The sequence below is a fragment of the Oncorhynchus kisutch genome, linkage group LG7 (assembly GCF_002021735.2).
Source record: "Oncorhynchus kisutch isolate 150728-3 linkage group LG7, Okis_V2, whole genome shotgun sequence".
Taxonomy (NCBI): domain Eukaryota; kingdom Metazoa; phylum Chordata; class Actinopteri; order Salmoniformes; family Salmonidae; genus Oncorhynchus; species Oncorhynchus kisutch.
The window spans coordinates 46709738-46728480 of NC_034180.2; the positions used below are offsets into that span (position 1 = coordinate 46709738).

Sequence of the window (18743 nt, forward strand, 5' to 3'; positions counted from 1 at the left end):
TCGCATAGGCTACCTGGTTCCAATCGCATAGGCTACCTGGTTCCAATCGCATAGGCTACCTGGTTCCAATCGCATAGGCTACCTGGTTCCAATCGCATAGGCTACCTGGTTCCAATCGCATAGGCTACCTGGTTCCAATCGCATAGGCTACCTGGTTCCAATCGCATAGGCTACCTGGTTCCAATCGCATAGGCTACCTGGTTCCAATCGCATAGGCTACCTGGTTCCAATCGCATAGGCTACCTGGTTCCAATCGCATAGGCTACCTGGTTCCAATCGCATAGGCTACCTGGTTCCAATCGCATAGGCTACCTGGTTCCAATCGCATAGGCTACCTGGTTCCAATCGCATAGGCTACCTGGTTCCAATCGCATAGGCTACCTGGTTCCAATCGCATAGGCTACCTGGTTCCAATCGCATAGGCTACCTGGTTCCAATCGCATAGGCTACCTGGTTCCAATCGCATAGGCTACCTGGTTCCAATCGCATAGGCTACCTGGTTCCAATCGCATAGGCTACCTGGTTCCAATCGCATAGGCTACCTGGTTCCAATCGCATAGGCTACCTGGTTCCAATCGCATAGGCTACCTGGTTCCAATCGCATAGGCTACCTGGTTCCAATCGCATAGGCTACCTGGTTCCAATCGCATAGGCTACCTGGTTCCAATCGCATAGGCTACCTGGTTCCAATCGCATAGGCTACCTGGTTCCAATCGCATAGGCTACCTGGTTCCAATCGCATAGGCTACCTGGTTCCAATCGCATAGGCTACCTGGTTCCAATCGCATAGGCTACCTGGTTCCAATCACAATCACATAGGCTACCTGGTTCCAATCACATAGACTAGGGGTGCCACTGGGGGTTAGTGCAGGTGCTCTGCAGGGTTAGCCAGAGTGCAGCAGGGCTATGCTGGAGGCAGTGTTCAGGGCCTTATTACCCAGTAGACATGACAGGAGAGCAAGGCTCTGTGGCACACACCAGCAGCATGCTGAGGCGGGTGGCAGTGGGGCTGAGGGAAGAGAGGAGGGGGTGTGAAGAGGGGCTGGATCAGCGGTATAAAGCCACACTTGAAAGAGCAGCTCAGTCAAACTCCCCCCTCCCGTCATTTCTCGCCTCTCATCTCTCCCTCTACTCTGACTTTGTCGGGAGTTGAAAAGTTCACGGGATCGGGAGCTGCCGTGAGGCAGAAATAGCTGAACCTTTGCCACTTCCCATCAGCACCCTCTCCTTCCAGTCAGTCAAGCTCTCTGGCTCATGGGGTGGGGGGCGATCTAGAGAAGGGGTGGGACATAAGAGTCACACACCCACAACGCCTGTTTCAATATCAGCCAACACATAAATCAACTAGCAGAGGCTCCCATTTCAATTTCTAAATGCCGTCAGAAATCAGGCTTACTTATTTCAGCACAAGGGTGTCAGTTTTTGTTACAAGACAAGACTGAAATAGCTATTGCCTCATGGCCAAATAGACAACTTTAGTCAGCGTCTCATCCTTCTCCCAAGACAACAACCCCAGCCCAGCCTGATGGGGACCGTAAAGAATTTCCTTGAAAGAGGAAGTTGAAGAAACCGGTGACCCCATTTGTTTCCCCGAGCGCTTAAATAAAGACAATTTCACGCTGCCAAATGCAGAGAAGATGCCCTTCATTAAAAAGTGCGTTGCCGGGTAGACATGGCCACAGCTTTAATCCAATTTAGTTTAGCATGATAAAGGGCATTACTGCCAGCCCGGGCTGCCCACCCACCCACGGTGACAATGACAACACTAGAGAGAGAAGAGCCCCTGGGGGACTTCATGGGGAGATAAACCCCAATGAGACGCCGTTCTGGGAAGCCAGACAGGACTATTACAAGTAATAACGGAAATACTGAAATACTGCAACTCAGCCAACAAACTAGGCACAGCAGCTTCACGGCACCTTCTCAACAGTATTTTTAGCCCTACGTAGAAATGAAAGGAGCTTGTCGCTGTGCTGATACGAACTGCCACCAAGCCCGTGAGGGTTGTATAATGGGGAATGACTTTGGAATTACTAGAATGGATCATTAACTAAACTTTCCTGTGGTAAAAGGTAGAGGGAAAACCTGCTACTGTCAGTACTACTCTCCTCACTTGACATCAAGGCGAGCTTACACATGAGAGCATAATGTAAGATATATTTATGGGAAATTCTATTTCTGGGGACACTCAGCTTGACTATAAGCGTGGCTCTTTGCAGCTGACGACTTCAGAGGGGAAGTGAGGGATGAGCTGGGTGTACATGCATGTTTATTCATCTCCCCCCACCCTGGCTGACAGTGACTCACGCTGCGTCACCCACACAGTCAGCACAGTCACTCGCCGCCATCGCTGCTTCAGCCTCTGGTGTCGTACTCCGTGAGAGAGGTTGAAATCGTCCCTCGCTCAGAAACGGCAACGAAGCGGAAGAGTTGGAGGGTTGAGGATTCATCTCAAAACAAAGGAGAAAAGAGTTGATCTGAGGCTATTCTCTCTGTAGCCATTGGATTGAAGAGATTCAAGTGACGCCAGGCCTCTGGGAGAGAGTGTAACCAAACATTGCCGGGGGGCCCTGTGTGGTGACGTGATGGACCCGTGATGTCCCCTGAAAAGGGGGCTGCTTGGCCTGCAGAGCCTTGGCCCTGTTTCCGCGGGTCAGATACCCACTCCAACTCGCTTCCTGACAGGGGATCCGGAGGTACAGCTGTCTGGCCGGTCTGTTCGCCGCGGGCACCCGGGCTCCTGATGTCCTTCTCCGGCATCATGTGAGGAAGTGAAATATGGAGAGAGAACTCTCACAGGGTGCATACTGCTGTCTGTTTTTAAAAGTGACACACCCTGTTCCAGTCCTTTATCCAGGAGAACAGAACAAACTGAAATGTGGCCTTATCGTGATAGCCTACTTGTGTTCATGTTTAAAGCTACCCCACTAACAGACCTGGCCATACTCATATTTAATATATTATCTGTAAATTGACAGTTGATAGATCGGATGATTCTCATGATCGGAAAACACAAAAGTGTTTTAATATGCCTAGATAGATGTTGGCAAAATACACAGAAAAGCTGCACGCAAAAATATATTTTAACAGAAAATACTCTTATCGTACCGGTTAACGGACATATCCCTCAGGGTACCGGTTAACGGACATATCCCTCAGGGTACCGGTTAACGGACATATCCCTCAGGGTACCGGTTAACGGACATATCCGTTAGGCTACCGGTTAACGGACATATCCCTCAGGGTACCGGTTAACGGACATATCCCTCAGGGTACCGGTTAACGGACATATCCCTCAGGGTACCGGTTAACGGACATATCCCTCAGGGTACCGGTTAACGGACATATCCCTCAGGGTACCGGTTAACGGACATATCCGTTAGGTTACCGGTTAATGGACATATCCGTTAGGTTACCGGTTAACGGACATATCCCTCAGGGTACCGGTTAACGGACATATCCGTTAGGGTACCGGTTAACGGACATATCCGTTAGGGTACTGGTTTTGTCCGACTACTCGGCACACCCCTAATACAGAAGAGAAATTGTATCATCATTCCCCCTTTCTGCTTGTGGAGAACTGACTATCCCTCATGGCAGTATTACTCACCGCGGGCACCAAACTGACTATCCCTCATGGCAGTATTACTCACCGCGTGCACCAAACTGACTATCCCTCATGGCAGTATTACTCACCGCGGGCACCAAACTGACTATCCCTCATGGCAGTATTACTCACCGCGTGCACCAAACTGACTATCCCTCATGGCAGTATTACTCACCGCGGGCACCAAACTGACTATCCCTCATGGCAGTATTACTCACCGCGGGCACCAGGAGCTTCTTGACCTCCTCTAAGGCTCTTTTCATCTTGATCTCAGCGCGCTTCTGTGTGTCCTCCACCGTGATCAGGACGTGCAGGTCCTCGTTCAGATGTTCCCAGTTGGGCTTGCCTCTGTTCTGCTCCTCCTGTGAAAGAAGAGAAGCGAGAGAAGAGAGAGATATTAGAGTTTATGGGGGTGCAACGGTGACAGGCCAAGACCCTTTAGAAATGTAGCTTCAACTTTGAAAGGACATACTGCCTTTATTAGAGCACCACATCAAAGGTTGACAGCTATCTCTATAGCAACTAAACATCTGAGGAGAATATGTATGTATATCAGAGGCCTGCAGGCTTTTCAATCTGACTAACCTTTTCAGAGGAGACCTACAGTGCTGTCGACACATTGACATGGTGGGTGGGTGTGTGACAGGACAATTGTGCCCAGGTAACAATGGGCCCCTGAGAGAGCCATTTACCTCACTCTGAAAAGGGGGAGGCGAAGCACTTCGAGGTGTTAAATTGTGAGTGGTGCTCCTCGAAAAGGAAGGACAGGCTTTATTCACAAACTGACGAGCAAGTCGCGTGGAAGCTTAAGAGGGCCATTTCAATCTGAACACAATGGGGCCCAGCGTTAGACTGACGAGACAGCGAGTGGGGAAATGGATGGAAGAGGTACATTCCTATGAAAGTCTTCACACCCAGGTTTTTGAAAAACTCCTCATACCGAACTTAAATAAAATAAATAAACTCACTCAATTCTGACTTGCTCTCTCGATTTACCTGGCCTCTTTCGAGACGTTTGCTGACAGCGCTGCACAAAGAGCTGTAAAAAGCTTTGGGTCACAGCGGCATAGCAGCTGTGTGGGTGTGAGGTCTCAACTCACCATTTCCTCTAAGTCTTTGTGACTATGAGCGTTTACTAATATACCAAGCCAGAGTGGAGTGGCATGCCGCCGGTAACCCGCCTCCTCTGCCGAGAGCCGGCTGTTGCCATGATACTAGTCTTTGCCACACTCCGCCCGTCTCACACCAACACAGAGAGGGAAAATGAAGTTCAATATTCCTCTCTTGTGTTTACCTTTTCCACAGTGGGAACAGGACATACCTTTAACTGGCAGAAGACACCATGATTTGGCCTATTGTTGAGGCATGGTAAATGGTGAGTCAACCGTTTGTGGAGGGATGAACAGGGGCTAACGGTCAATTTTAGGTGTGTGTGACTACGGCGGAGAGACCAGAGAGACGAGAGAGAGACAAGAGAAACGAGAGAGGAGATGGGGAGAGAGACAGAAACAAGAGAAACGAGAGAGAGGAGATGGGGAGTGAGACAGAAACAAGAGAAACGAGAGAGAGGAGATGGGGAGTGAGACAGAAACAAGAGAAACGAGAGAGAAGATGGGGAGAGAGACAGAAACAAGAGAAACGAGAGAGAGGAGATGGGGAGTGAGACAGAAACAAGAGAAACGAGAGAGAGGAGATGGGGAGTGAGACAGAAACAAGAGAAACGAGAGAGAGGAGATGGGGAGTGAGACAGAAACAAGAGAAACGAGAGAGAGGAGATGGGGAGTGAGACAGAAACAAGAGAAACGAGAGAGAGGAGATGGGGAGTGAGACAGAAACAAGAGAAACGAGAGAGGAGATGGGGAGAGAGACAGAAACAAGAGAAACGAGAGAGAGGAGATGGGGAGTGAGACAGAAACAAGAGAAACGAGAGAGAGGAGATGGGGAGTGAGACAGAAACAAGAGAAACGAGAGAGAGGAGATGGGGAGTGAGACAGAAACAAGAGAAACGAGAGAGAGGAGATGGGGAGTGAGACAGAAACAAGAGAAACGAGAGAGAGGAGATGGGAGTGAGACAGAAACAAGAGAAACGAGAGAGATGGGGAGTGAGACAGAAACAAGAGAAACGAGAGAGATGGGGAGTGAGACAGAAACAAGAGAAACGAGAGAGATGGGGAGAGAGACAGAAACAAGAGAAACGAGAGAGAGGAGATGGGGAGTGAGACAGAAACAAGAGAAACGAGAGAGAGGAGATGGGGAGTGAGACAGAAACAAGAGAAACGAGAGAGAGGAGATGGGGAGTGAGACAGAAACAAGAGAAACGAGAGAGAGGAGATGGGGAGTGAGACAGAAACAAGAGAAACGAGAGAGAGGAGATGGGGAGTGAGACAGAAACAAGAGAAACGAGAGAGAGGAGATGGGGAGTGAGACAGAAACAAGAGAAACGAGAGAGAGGAGATGGGGAGTGAGACAGAAACAAGAGAAACGAGAGAGAGGAGATGGGGAGTGAACGAACACTAAAACAGAGAGACATCTCCAGCACCGTGGGGGATGAGGCTTCACAGTCCTGCCTCAAGAAGGGGTAAGGCTAGGAGTGGGGCGGAGCACCACTTACCCACCGTGGCTGGCAGTGAACAAGGTCACCGTGTCCTAGGAGTGAGAAAGTGACAACATGACAAACGGGTGGAGGAGTGGTGGGACGCAGGGGCCTGGTGCAACCGCAGGGCATTCTGGGAAGGAGGGGGCTACGAAGGCCTTTGAAGAGAGACCAAATTGTGTTTACTGACATCTGAAACCAGCTGAGAGACATGCTGCCAAGAAATGGAGTTTGCCAAAATATGAACGTTATGAGAACATCTATAAAGGCAATGACTTGCTTGTGTGGCGCACTGAACCTCCCGTCTAAGCTTGAGCTCAATACATCCTAGACCAAGGTTATGCTCTTAACACGGAAGACACCACACGTCCAGTTTAATTCTGGTTTGTTTTATTGGAAGACTAAAGTTGCATAGCCCTCGACAGGAGTAGCTGGTGTGATCAGCTGATGCTAGGATGAACCTGGGCGAATCAAAATAATACTATTTATAGCAACACGAGGTCGGAATGCACATTTCACAACTAAGCGACTGCTGTAGCCAGCTGTCCCTCTAGCTCGCCCGGTCCCCAAGGGTTCCTGAATAGCGCCTCTTAGCCACGGGTGATGCACTTCAGTCAAATGCCACCAGGCTAAAAGGGACGTGGGGGCAACAGGGGGGCAACAGGGGGTAGGACAGGCAAAGTTTACAGAGGTCTCTTAAATACCTGTCAGAATGAACTAAAATTCTAAGGGATATTACATTATATACCAACAGTCCCACATGCTCTTGCCATGTCCAAGGGTCTCTGGATTCCACCTCCATCTATTCTAAGAAGAGCACGAGAGGAACTATCTGTAGACTTTTATGCTAGTTTAAAAGATTTTATTCAAGCTTCATAAAGCATGAGAAAGCATTGGTTAAATCAAGACATATCACCTCTGAAAACGCTGAAAGACAATCCAAGCATTTCCCACTTTCACTAGAGGCTGCTCTCCTACTACTGCAATGCCCCTCCAGGTCTCTGATCCCTACTGTTTATTTTTCGGTCTCCCATTTCCTCCAACCCTAGCACCCTACCCAGATGGCAATGCACAGTCGCAATCTTCGCTCACTCTCACTCTCTCTCTCCCACTACTCTCTTCTCTTCTAGCCAATCATCTTTACCTTCTGATAAATCCTCCGGTCTACTGATTTCTGCCTCTTCGACCCCATTCTCCTCCCTTTCTGCATCCCCTTTCCCGCAGGACGGCTTGGCAATCCCCTCTTGCTCTGTGGCTGAGTGCCTCAGTGCAAGCTTAGAGAACAGGACTGCGGGCAGCTGAGCGAAAATGTAGGAAAACTAAACTTCCGGAGGACCTATCATCCTTTCACTTCCTCACTTCCTTCTCTTTCTTTGTATCGGCTGCTGAAGCCACTTTATCACTCTAAATGACAACCTTCTGCCTCTCACCCTAGGAAACGCTCTTCCACATTCTCTTCCTTCCTTAATCCTCCACCACCTCCGCCATCTACGTGGACGATTTTGTCAACCACTGAAAAGGTTGATGACATCCACTCAGCCTATGGAGTCAACTGATCCCACTCACACGGAACTACCCTTGACCTCTTTCTCCCCTCTATCCAGAAGAAATCCTGCGACTCCTGAGGTCCGGCCACCCAACAAACCTGCCCGCTCAACCCACTTCCCTCTTTTCCAGACCCTCTCTGGAGACCTTCTCCCATTCTTCCCTCGTCAACTCATCCCTGACCACTGGCTGTCTCACCTCTGATCTCAAAATGGCCCGAGTTGCTCCCCTTCTCAAAAAGCCAATACTCCGTCAACCATCAGATCCTCCTCTCCACCCTTTCAGGGCTGGGCATCTCAGGCTCTGCACACTATTGGTTTGCATCACATCTGGCAGGCTGTTCCTACCAGGTGACATGGAGAGGGTCTGTGACTACACCACATACTGGTGGCCCCCAGCTTCCCCCTGAAGCGAAGACCCCAGAGTCCCTTGGCCGTCTTCCGAAAACATATGAAACCCTTTTCAAAGAGCATCTTAAATCATCCCAAATCAACCTCATCCTCACCCTTTGGTGAACTAAACACTCTCACTGAAGTGTCCCCCCCCCCCCTTACTAGTTCCCGGCTTTGCTGATATCTACTTTGAGGACAAATGAATTGGACTATGACACCTAGCTATCTTGAGATGGATGTACTAAGTGGCTCTGGACAACAGTGTCCGCTAAATGACTCAAATGTAAAAGCTTGTGTCAAATGTGCAATCAGACTTCAACCTATCAATTGCCAAATACAGTTAATGTCTCGAGCATTAAATCTAGAGAGCTGAACCAGAGTCAGAGCTGGTGCAAGATGTTGAAGTTCTGGGTCTTTGCCACTGACGGTTCCCCTTGGATGGAACACTTCCCTTGCAGATTCAGCAGAGACTTGCCTCCACACAGAAAGGCCATTGCAGTGAAGACCTGGTTAGAAGAAACTACAAACTAAGCCCTGAAATCCATTTATTTTATTTTATTATTTACACAGAAAGAGCTGCAGTTTTTATAGCCACCTTGAAAGGAGCAGTTCTTTAGGAGTTGTGCTGTGATCGTAGTCGTGTGAACACATGGTCTCCAGCGTGTATTTCCTGAGGAGTCCCTCCCTGATTTAGGCCTCATTTGATCAGAGGACAAAGCATCATCCCAGGGACAGGTTATTATCCTGTGTTTGTCCCCCCTGTCTGTTCCTATTCCATCTGCACTGCCACATCAACGATGGTGACGTGGAGGGAACAGAGGTGACTTAAGATGACTTGACTGTTCACACAATAAGAGGTGCCTTGTTATTGAGAACGGACGTTAAGCTTAGCCTGTACCTTTTTAAAAAAGGCAACGCAATCAAGTGAGCAATTACCTAAATCGGTCTTCTTTCGAACGCCACCCGAGGTCAACATGTTCAGCCTCAGAATTCTTTTGTCTAGTTGGGTCACACTTCAAATTGACTTGACTGTATTTTTGTGATATTTTACTTAGTAGTTGTTTGAAATAGATGCTGCCCTATGTGTATAGCCAGAGTCTATGTATTCCATAAGACACCTCTCATTCAAGGTTACACACAGACCTGTGACACAGGCATCCACCAGAACCAGAGGTCCATGAATAAGCCACAGAGACCACCTGCCACCAACAGCCCAGCGGCGTCACCTGCAGCCACGACTCTACCTCCATTTGTCTCACGTCAAATCCCCCCCCCCGTCTGTCTACGTTCTTCATACTGTGGAGTCCATTTATCACATGGGGCCCCCCCCTCCCTTACTCCACTGCTCCAGCCACCGGCGGGCTGGGCAAGCCCCTGGAGGGAGCTGCAAACTGAATTATTGAGAGCTGAAAAACAGTGGCTCCTGAATAAAAAGACTGCATTATCCCCCCCCTGCTACTCCTCTCTTCCAGGGAAGTCTGGGAGAACACAAGGAGGTTCAGGGAGGGAAACTACAGACAGACTGACTGACCGAGGTGAGGAAGAGAGACAGAGGTTCCTGGTTATGTGGTAGGAACTCTCTCCTGAGTGTTACTGTTGGCTTCAGTGCTGGGGGGGTGACGATGAGAGGTGGATGTTTCATTTATTCATATTTGTCCATTTTACACTTATTTTACCAGGTAAGTTGATTGAGAACCCATTCTTATCTGCAGTAATGCCCCCACCGCCTCCCATACCTACCCCATTCTCAGTCCTGGTTGAGCCCGTACATTTTGCCTCTGAAACTTAAGAGGTGGCACAATCTATATTTTTTATCTTTTGTTATTCCCCTTTTTATATGACATGCTCTTAAAAGCATCGTATTTTTCAGACTCGTATTTATTAGAAGCAGTTAAAACTGCTGGTCCGTTTATAGGCCTATAATTGCAGCGAGCGTTGGACAGGTCTCAGGGCCATGGAGAGACAAATGAAGGAAAATAAGATACCCTGGGTCATCAAGCCTTAAGATTATAAAAGTAATCAGAGATAAAATAAATGAGCCGAGAGGAGTAGTCTTCGGGGCGAGCCATGCTTCTAAATGAGGTGTATGAAACCTAACGCCCACTTAATCTAATTCTAAAAGATGGAACAAGCAAAAAAGAAAACTAAGCAATGCTGTGATAATGAACCAACTCCAAAGGAGATGAAGAGAAATACAAAAAATGAAGCCAAGAATGACAGTGGCGGTATAGAAAGAGAACCCACCCCTGGAGCTAGAAAGCAGATCGAGGCTCCGGTGGGAATCCTTGGACATTCTGCCGTTGATGCTTTCTGCTGCATCCTCTGTCCAGGCGGGGTCCCTCATGGAGGGGATAACGTACATTTCTCCCACCTTACTTGTGCAAATACACCGGAATGGATATCTGCTGCCTGACAAATTAACTACACTGAGGGGGGAGAGGAACCGAACCGCAGGTAGCCTAGCAGTTAAGAACGTTGGGCCAGTAACCAAAAGGTCGCTGGTTTGAATCCCTAATATGACTAGGTGGAAGAATCGGTTTATCTGCCCTGGAGCAAGGCACCTAACCCTAATTTCTCCTGTAAGTCTTTCTGTGAAGAGCTTCTGCTAAATGACTCAAAAGTAAATGAGCATGTCTGGCTTTAAAATAATGTGTTGTTGCATATGTTTTGAAAGGCGTTGTAGAAATGGCTGGCATTTGCTTCAAAAATGTCATCTCTGAAATATCTATAAAGAGGAAAAGTAACAGATTCCACAGTGGATAGATCAGAACTACATAATACAAGTAACCACTATATGCTACCAATGATCAGTCCAATGTTCTGTTTGACCCTTCCTCTAGTTGGGTGGCCGACGTACATCCTGGGATTCTGAGAAGATGCAGGCGGCCATCTTTGACTGCCACCACTGTGACATCGGTGGCCTTTCAGAAATCAACACATCACCGCGGCCCAGGAATGAGCCCTTTCCACAGGCCTACCACTGTCACTTCAGAGGTCACTTCCCACTTAGCTTTCCAGAACAGAGTCATGGCTTTCTTACGTTTTATGTAGGTTATGTTTGTATATTACACTGATAGCTGGTGGGGCTATAGTCAAATGTTTACTTCTCCACGCGGAGTAAGAAATCTAAATAGGCTTTTTAATACGAGGCAATTAGAAGTGGGTCTTAAAATCAGAGGCGTTTTTTTGTTGTGAAAAATTGAGTGAAAACGCAGCAGGGGGGTAAGACAGAGAGAGAAAATAAACCAATCACCTTCTTTCTGTCCCTCATGGAGCTCTTGCCTCGCACCATGATTTTACATCCAGTCTCCGCTTCCAGCTGCTTGGCGGTGAGTCCACGAGGCCCCAGGATTCTGCCCACGAAGTTATACTACAGAGAAGACAGGGAGATGGGGAATCAAATATCATTCAGGATAAAAACATTTTAAAAAGAGTATTTCACAGTCAGACTGCAGTGTAGATAATCAGGACACAATGAAAATGAAATATACAACTACTTGCACAGTATGAATTATTGTCCTGTGATAGCCTACTTATCTTAATCACATGATCAGGGCCTGAAAGGAACACCCGTGGATAGATTTAGTCATTGGCTCAGTTGGTAGAGCATGGTGCTCGCAACGCCTGGGTTGTGGGTTCGATTCCCACGGGGGACTGGTATGAAAATGCTCTCACTACTACAAGTCTGTTTTTTACAAGCCTGTTGGCGGTTGGTCACACTGAGCATTTGGGAACTGGTTTTCTTTCTTCAGTTCCTTAGCCTTACGTAAAGAACGCAACAGTCATTGGTATTTCTTGCAACCTTCTGAAGTTACGGCATGGGAATGCCTTTGTCGACCACTTCGTGTAGCCAGTTGGCGATGCCAAAACAGTCACTTCTAAAGGCTTTCCCATAAAACATTCCCAATTCAAATATAAACTGCAAAGTAGGCTTACCTGGCAGAATGATATCATGGTGGTTTGTATTAACCCTGGCAGGCAGAATGATATCATGGTGGTTTGTATTCACCCTGGCAGGCAGAATGATATCATGGTGGTTTGTATTCACCCTGGCAGGCAGAATGATATCATGGTGGTTTGTATTCACCCTGGCAGGCAGAATGATATCATGGTGGTTTGTATTCACCGTGGCAGGCAGAATGATATCATGGTAGTTTGTATTAACCCTGGCAGAATGATATCATGGTGGTTTGTATTAACCCTGGCAGGCAGAATGATATCATGGTGGTTTGTATTAACCCTGGCAGGCAGAATGATATCATGGTGGTTTGTATTAACCCTGGCAGGCAGAATGATATCATGGTGGTTTGTATTAACCCTGGCAGGCAGAATGATATCATGGTGGTTTGTATTAACCCTGGCAGGCAGAATGATATCATGGTAGTTTGTATTAACCCTGGCAGGCAGAATGATATCATGGTGGTTTGTATTAACCCTGGCAGAATGATATCATGGTAGTTTGTATTAACCCTGGCAGGCAGAATGATATCATGGTGGTTTGTATTAACCCTGGCAGAATGATATCATGGTAGTTTGTATTAACCCTGGCAGGCAGAATGATATCATGGTGGTTTGTATTAACCCTGGCAGAATGATATCATGGTGGTTTGTATTAACCCTGGCAGAATGATATCATGGTAGTTTGTATTAACCCTGGCAGGCAGAATGATATCATGGTGGTTTGTATTAACCCTGGCAGAATGATATCATGGTGGTTTGTATTAACCCTGGCAGGCAGAATGATATCATGGTGGTTTGTAACCCTGGCAGAATGATATCATGGTGGTTTGTATTAACCCTGGCAGGCAGAATGATATCATGGTAGTTTGTTTTAACCCTGGTGATTACTATGGTGCTGCAGCACAGAAACACCACTAGCCAGACACCAGTCTCTTGAGGTGCGCAATTGAAAATAATGGGCAACTACACCCTCCAATATATTTTCAAAACTGGTCTCCTGGTGTGGTTTATTTCATTATGTTGATCCCTCAGCTTTCATTCCATGGGACACGTGATATTGGCTCATTGCTGCCATGACAGCAGATTCCAGACGACAGGTAAACATGTGAGATTAAGATTCTTTTTCATGGCCTAATAAAAAAAACAGAAGGATTTCAAGTTCACATGTACGAGTCCCTGGTGTTCCCAGCAGGGCAACCTGCTGCCGAGCCAAAATTACGGCACAGGACTGAGACCAGGATCACCAGAATGCAAGCTGAAAAAAAAAGTAGTTTTTTTCCTCGAGGGGAAAATATAAATGAAACTACGGGGAACAACGTTAGGGGGGGGGTCAAAATAATCCAACATTATTCAGCAAACTAAAAACATAAGAATGGTGAAAGAGGGAAGGGGAGGGTGGTTGAATGGTAAACAGGGTTTGTTTACCGTACACAGAGTGCTAAGCTATGCAAGGTGACGTGTAAGAGTTCCAGACCCTTCCGTTTCCCTGTGGTTGACGTTACTGTTACTGTGGAGCTCGGGTAGACAAGAGGGCAGGCTAGGCCAACGTCTGTTTGGTGAACTCTGGTCACTACAGTGGTGAGGGGGTGGTGTGATGGCAAGGCATCGGGGGGGGCACGTGTCCTCCTGTCCTGTCTATGGTCACACAGTAGCGTATCTAGCAAGGATTTTAGGCAGAGGAGGAGCAAACTGTCAGTCTCCATCACGGTGGAATCAGCAGATGAGAGAAGAGGACCCAGCTCCCAGGCACAGTCTCTACCCATAGGGGTTCATCCATCAGCCAGCAGTCTGACATCACAAGCAAGAGCTCAGAGACACTTGAAGGCGACAGGGGCCAGGTGTCTGGGTGAAGCATAACCTCTACAGCTAGCTAGCAACCTTACTCACCGTCATAAGATTTTAAAAAAATAGCTCAACTGGCCAGAGTCTTTCTGAGGCAAGATACTTCTTCACACCATCTGTCAACATGGATATATGGCCATTTAAGGTCAGATATACTCGGTGTTAATCCAACCCCAGCCAGTGGCACAATTAATGCTTGTGTGGAATACTATAATTTGCCAGCCAATTACCTGGCTATATGTTGATGTCGAGATACAGCCAGAGAAGACCTACACTAGCATCTGTAAACCGCATCTGACGAGAGTCTTGGTTATGAAAGGAGTTCCTATACTGATATGGACATAAATAATAAAATATCTCTGTGCAACTGCTCTCAGGCAGATAAGAAAGAGAAGTGAATTCTCCCTGGCCATGAATATGTTGATGCTGATCGTACATGACAGAGCAGGGGCTTGCAGGAACGTAGGGAAATTGCTCATTTGAATACTGGAACAAGACAGTAATTACTGCCAGAAGGGGCAGGATAGCAGGGGGGGGGGGGGGGGGCAATGTCCCTTCTCCCAAAGTTGAGACAGTTTTTCCAGTGGCTCTAAATACTCTGCCTTTGACATGCATGATATGGGTGATGATAGGAGTGGTTCAAGGACATAGGGTCGTGAAGGGACTGGGGGAATATATCTATTTTTAAGAGGGGAGTGGGCGGCAGCCATGTTTGGCGATGTCTGGCTGAGCCGTCAACACGCTCTCTACTCCAGGAAAAATCCACGCGGCTCAAAATGTGAGCCAACGCAGGGCCACATTAAACATCCGGGACAGAAATACCAGCCCCATCAAAACATTCAATAGAAGAGAGGAACAAGCAACACTGATGAACAAGGGATTTGATTTCCCAACAGAGCTAAGAACTGTCCCCATGAGAAGTTGCAACAGAACCCACTCTCATCACCCCTTATTGTTCTCCATGTCCCAGATCATCTCTAACCTGCAACAAGCACTAGATCAGGTCTTCATCCTGCAGCGAAGGTGCTGAGGACAGTTAAAAGGAGGACCACCAATCATAAACCATTGGCATGTATAAAACAATACAAAGCCAAACATGTTGTCCTCTTTCAGAGAACAGACTTGCTAGGAACTCCAGACACATGAAGACCTCGGCAGAAAGAGTCACTTGACCTGAGTGAGTCAGGTGACGTGCATGGAATCGCTATAAAAAGACAGCTTGTTTTTGAGTATGTGTGCATGTCTGTCACAATTCTGCCATTTCAACAATCAAACATGGCTGATAACGGGTAGCTATGGCCACAGGGCAGTACTAGAAATAGACATCTAGTTATAGCATGGTGAATATGAGCAGCTTCAACAGCCAGGCTGGCTAACCAACCATATAATCAGCATCCATTCTGATTCACCGGAGAGAAAGTGCTTTAACATAACCAGCACTAACTGTACAAATGACAAATTCAGGATATGAATTCCCATTCCTCCACCTCTGTTCTGACCCAAACTCATCCGTCTCGTTCTTTATCTGTTGAATGAAATGCATGCATAAACGATTTATTTATTTTTGCAAACTCGACAAGAACTCTCCGCCGGCTCTCTCTCTCAGCGGAGGCCGTTCTCTGAGCAACCAATTCCCTTTCCTCATTTAAGGCATTAGGAGATTAGAGACACTGGGACCTTTTCGCCGCCAGTTTTTTTCTCTCCCAAACTTTTATCTCAGTTTCCTCAAACCCTTGCGAATCGACACGCACACAGCCGCCCCATCCACCTCCATCCGCCCTGCCCCGGCCCCCACCTCAGAGGGCCTCCCAGGAAGGAGGCTTAGTGACATTAAAGGGGCTTTGTTTACACCCCTGTTATCGGCACTCGGCAGGCGGAGGGGGGCCAGCCCGGGGGCACTGAGAGAAACTCCTTGCCGACGCCCTACTCTTCACTCTGAAGTTGACTGGCTCCCCTGGGCTCTGAGGCAGGGAGCAGGCGGGTTACCGGGGCTCTACCAAAAGCGTTAAGGAAGTATACAATGTGCAAATGTTTGTTTGCCTCAATCGCAGCTCTGGATGGGAAAGGAAGTGGAAATTAGATCATGGCGAAGGGTCTCCGAGTGTATTGGGGGGCTTAGCAGGGATAAGCACAAAGAATATGAAAATCGAGTTGTCACTAGAGGATTGTAAATGAGCAACACTTCCTTTTTCATACAGTAAGACGTGAGTGCAACAGGAAATGTGTCTACCTCAGGCACCGCACTGAGTGGTGACATATTTCCCACCAATCGTTCAGGCACCCGGGGCTATTATGCCACAGCTCAAATATTGGCCCCGTTCCTCTTACCAGGGGAGACGAGAGTATGTGGTCTATTGTAACATATTTACATATGCAGAACATGATTACAACCTATGCCCATGCGCTGTAGACATCTCTCTGAGACATGATTGGCCGACTGGAACACTCCACCCAGCAGAAGTGACCTCCAAAGCACACCAGATCCAGACAAACTCAGCTACTGGTCTGTTCAATCGTTGGGTATCTTTTGGAGTTCAATAGCATTACATTACATGGCCATTTTTCAGAGATCGCCATGTACGCATTAAATCAATTAATTATACTTTTCACCAATCAAACTACATAATGGTAATCATTTATTTGAAAGGAAAATCTCTATTAACAAACTGGGTAAATCAGGAAGTAGCCTAGGCCAGGGGAGATGAATGCATCGAGTTATCCAGCTTGTTTTGGCAGATTTCACAGGGCTACAGATGAGTCTTTTTTGGGGGACTTATTTTATTGTATTGATCAACAACATTTGCATAGAAGGAGCTTTTATAAAAGTGTGTACCGTCTCAAACTAGTAATGATGTCATTACGAGGCATAAGGGATGCAGCCAGGAGTCAGTTCGCAGAGGTAACAGAGCATCTTTGGGAGAGACACGAGAGAGAGTTGGCAGAGGTAACAGAGCATCTTTGGGAGAGACACGAGAGAGAGTTGGCAGAGGTAACAGAGCATCTGGGAGAGACACGAGAGAGAGTTGGCAGAGGTAACAGAGCATCTTTGGGAGAGACGCGAGAGAGAGTTGGCAGAGGTAACAGAGCATCTGGGAGAGACACGAGAGAGAGTTGGCAGAGGTAACAGAGCATCTGGGAGAGACACGAGAGAGAGTTGGCAGAGGTAACAGAGCATCTGGGAGAGACACGAGAGAGAGTTGGCAGAGGTAACAGAGCATCTGGGAGAGACACGAGAGAGAGTTGGCAGAGGTAACAGAGCATCTGGGAGAGACACGAGAGAGAGTTGGCAGAGGTAACAGAGCATCTGGGAGAGACACGAGAGAGAGTTGGCAGAGGTAACAGAGCATCTTTGGGAGAGTCGTGAGAGAGAGTTGGCAGAGCATCTTTGGGAGAGTTGTGAGAGAGAGTTGGCAGAGGTAACAGAGCATCTTTGGGAGAGTCGTGAGAGAGAGTTGGCAGAGGTAACAGAGCATCTTTGGGAGAGTCGTGAGAGAGAGTTGGCAGAGCATCTTTGGGAGAGTTGTGAGAGAGAGTTGGCAGAGGTAACAGAGCATCTTTGGGAGAGTTGTGAGAGAGAGTTGGCAGAGGTAACAGAGCATCTTTGGGAGAGTCGTGAGAGAGAGTTGGCAGAGGTAACAGAGCATCTTTGGGAGAGTCGTGAGAGAGAGTTGGCAGAGGTAACAGAGCATCTTTGGGAGAGTTGTGAGAGAGAGTTGGCAGAGGTAACAGAGCATCTTTGGGAGAGTCGTGAGAGAGAGTTGGCAGAGGTAACAGAGCATCTTTGGGAGAGTCGTGAGAGAGAGTCGGCAGAGGTAACAGAGCATCTTTGGGAGTCGTGAGAGAGAGTTCGCTGAGGTAACAGAGCATCTTTGGGAGAGTCGTGAGAGAGAGTTGGCAGAGGTAACAGCATCTTTGGGAGAGTCGTGAGAGAGAGTTGGCAGAGGTAACAGAGCATCTTTGGGAGAGTCGGGAGAGAGAGTTGGCAGAGGTAACAGAGCATCTTTGGGAGAGTCGTGAGAGAGAGTCGGCAGAGGTAACAGAGCATCTTTGGGAGAGTCGTGAGAGAGAGTTGGCAGAGGTAACAGAGCATCTTTGGGAGAGTCGTGAGAGAGATTCCGTGAATAAGTAAAGTTTTGGTGGCGATCAGCTTTGAAAGCAGCATATTTTTTCACAAACAAAGCTCCTCCCTTACTACACACTGTCTCCCGGGTGACAGTTTGGGTTTTAGCATTCAGTCATTACTACCGTTTTCCTCACCTTTGCTATGTACAGTTCCCCAACAACCAGCTGATTCCCCATCAGACTGGAGCGGAGAGAGGGCAAGGAGGAGCAGAGAGAGGGCAAGGCAAGAAGGAGCGGAGAGAGGGCAAGGCAAGAAGGAGCGGAGAGAGGGCAAGGCAAGAAGGAGCGGAGAGAGGGCAAGGCAAGAAGGAGCGGAGAGAGGGCAAGGCAAGGAGGAGCGGAGAGAGGGCAAGGCAAGAAGGAGCGGAGAGAGGGCAAGGCAAGAAGGAGCGGAGAGAGGGCAAGGCAAGAAGGAGCGGAGAGAGGGCAAGGCAAGAAGGAGCGGAGAGAGGGCAAGGAGGAGCAGAGAGAGGGCAAGGCAAGGAGGAGCAGAGAGAGGGCAAGGCAAGGAGGAGCGGAGAGAGGGCAAGGAGGAGCGGAGAGAGGGCAAGGAGGAGCGGAGAGAGGGCAAGAAGGAGCGGAGAGAGGGCAAGGCAAGAAGGAGCGGAGAGAGGGCAAGGCAAGAAGGAGCGGAGAGAGGGCAAGGAGGAGCGGAGAGAGGGCAAGAAGGAGCGGAGAGAGG

The 18743-nt window shown here is 48.1% G+C and overlaps 1 protein-coding gene across 4 annotated transcripts in view; it reads right to left on the bottom strand.

Moving 5' to 3' along the window:
- LOC109878070 (protein quaking-A-like) overlaps positions 1-18743 on the bottom strand; it is a 121542-nt gene that overhangs the window by 49059 nt on the left and 53740 nt on the right. For all 4 annotated transcript variants that reach the window (XM_031829197.1, XM_031829195.1, XM_031829194.1 and 1 more), the window contains exons 3-4: positions 11391-11507; positions 3826-3969 (exon numbers count right to left, since the gene is read on the bottom strand). In XM_031829197.1, coding sequence (XP_031685057.1) covers positions 3826-3969; positions 11391-11507 — 261 coding nt within the window. The remainder of the gene's footprint in view (positions 1-3825; positions 3970-11390; positions 11508-18743) is intronic.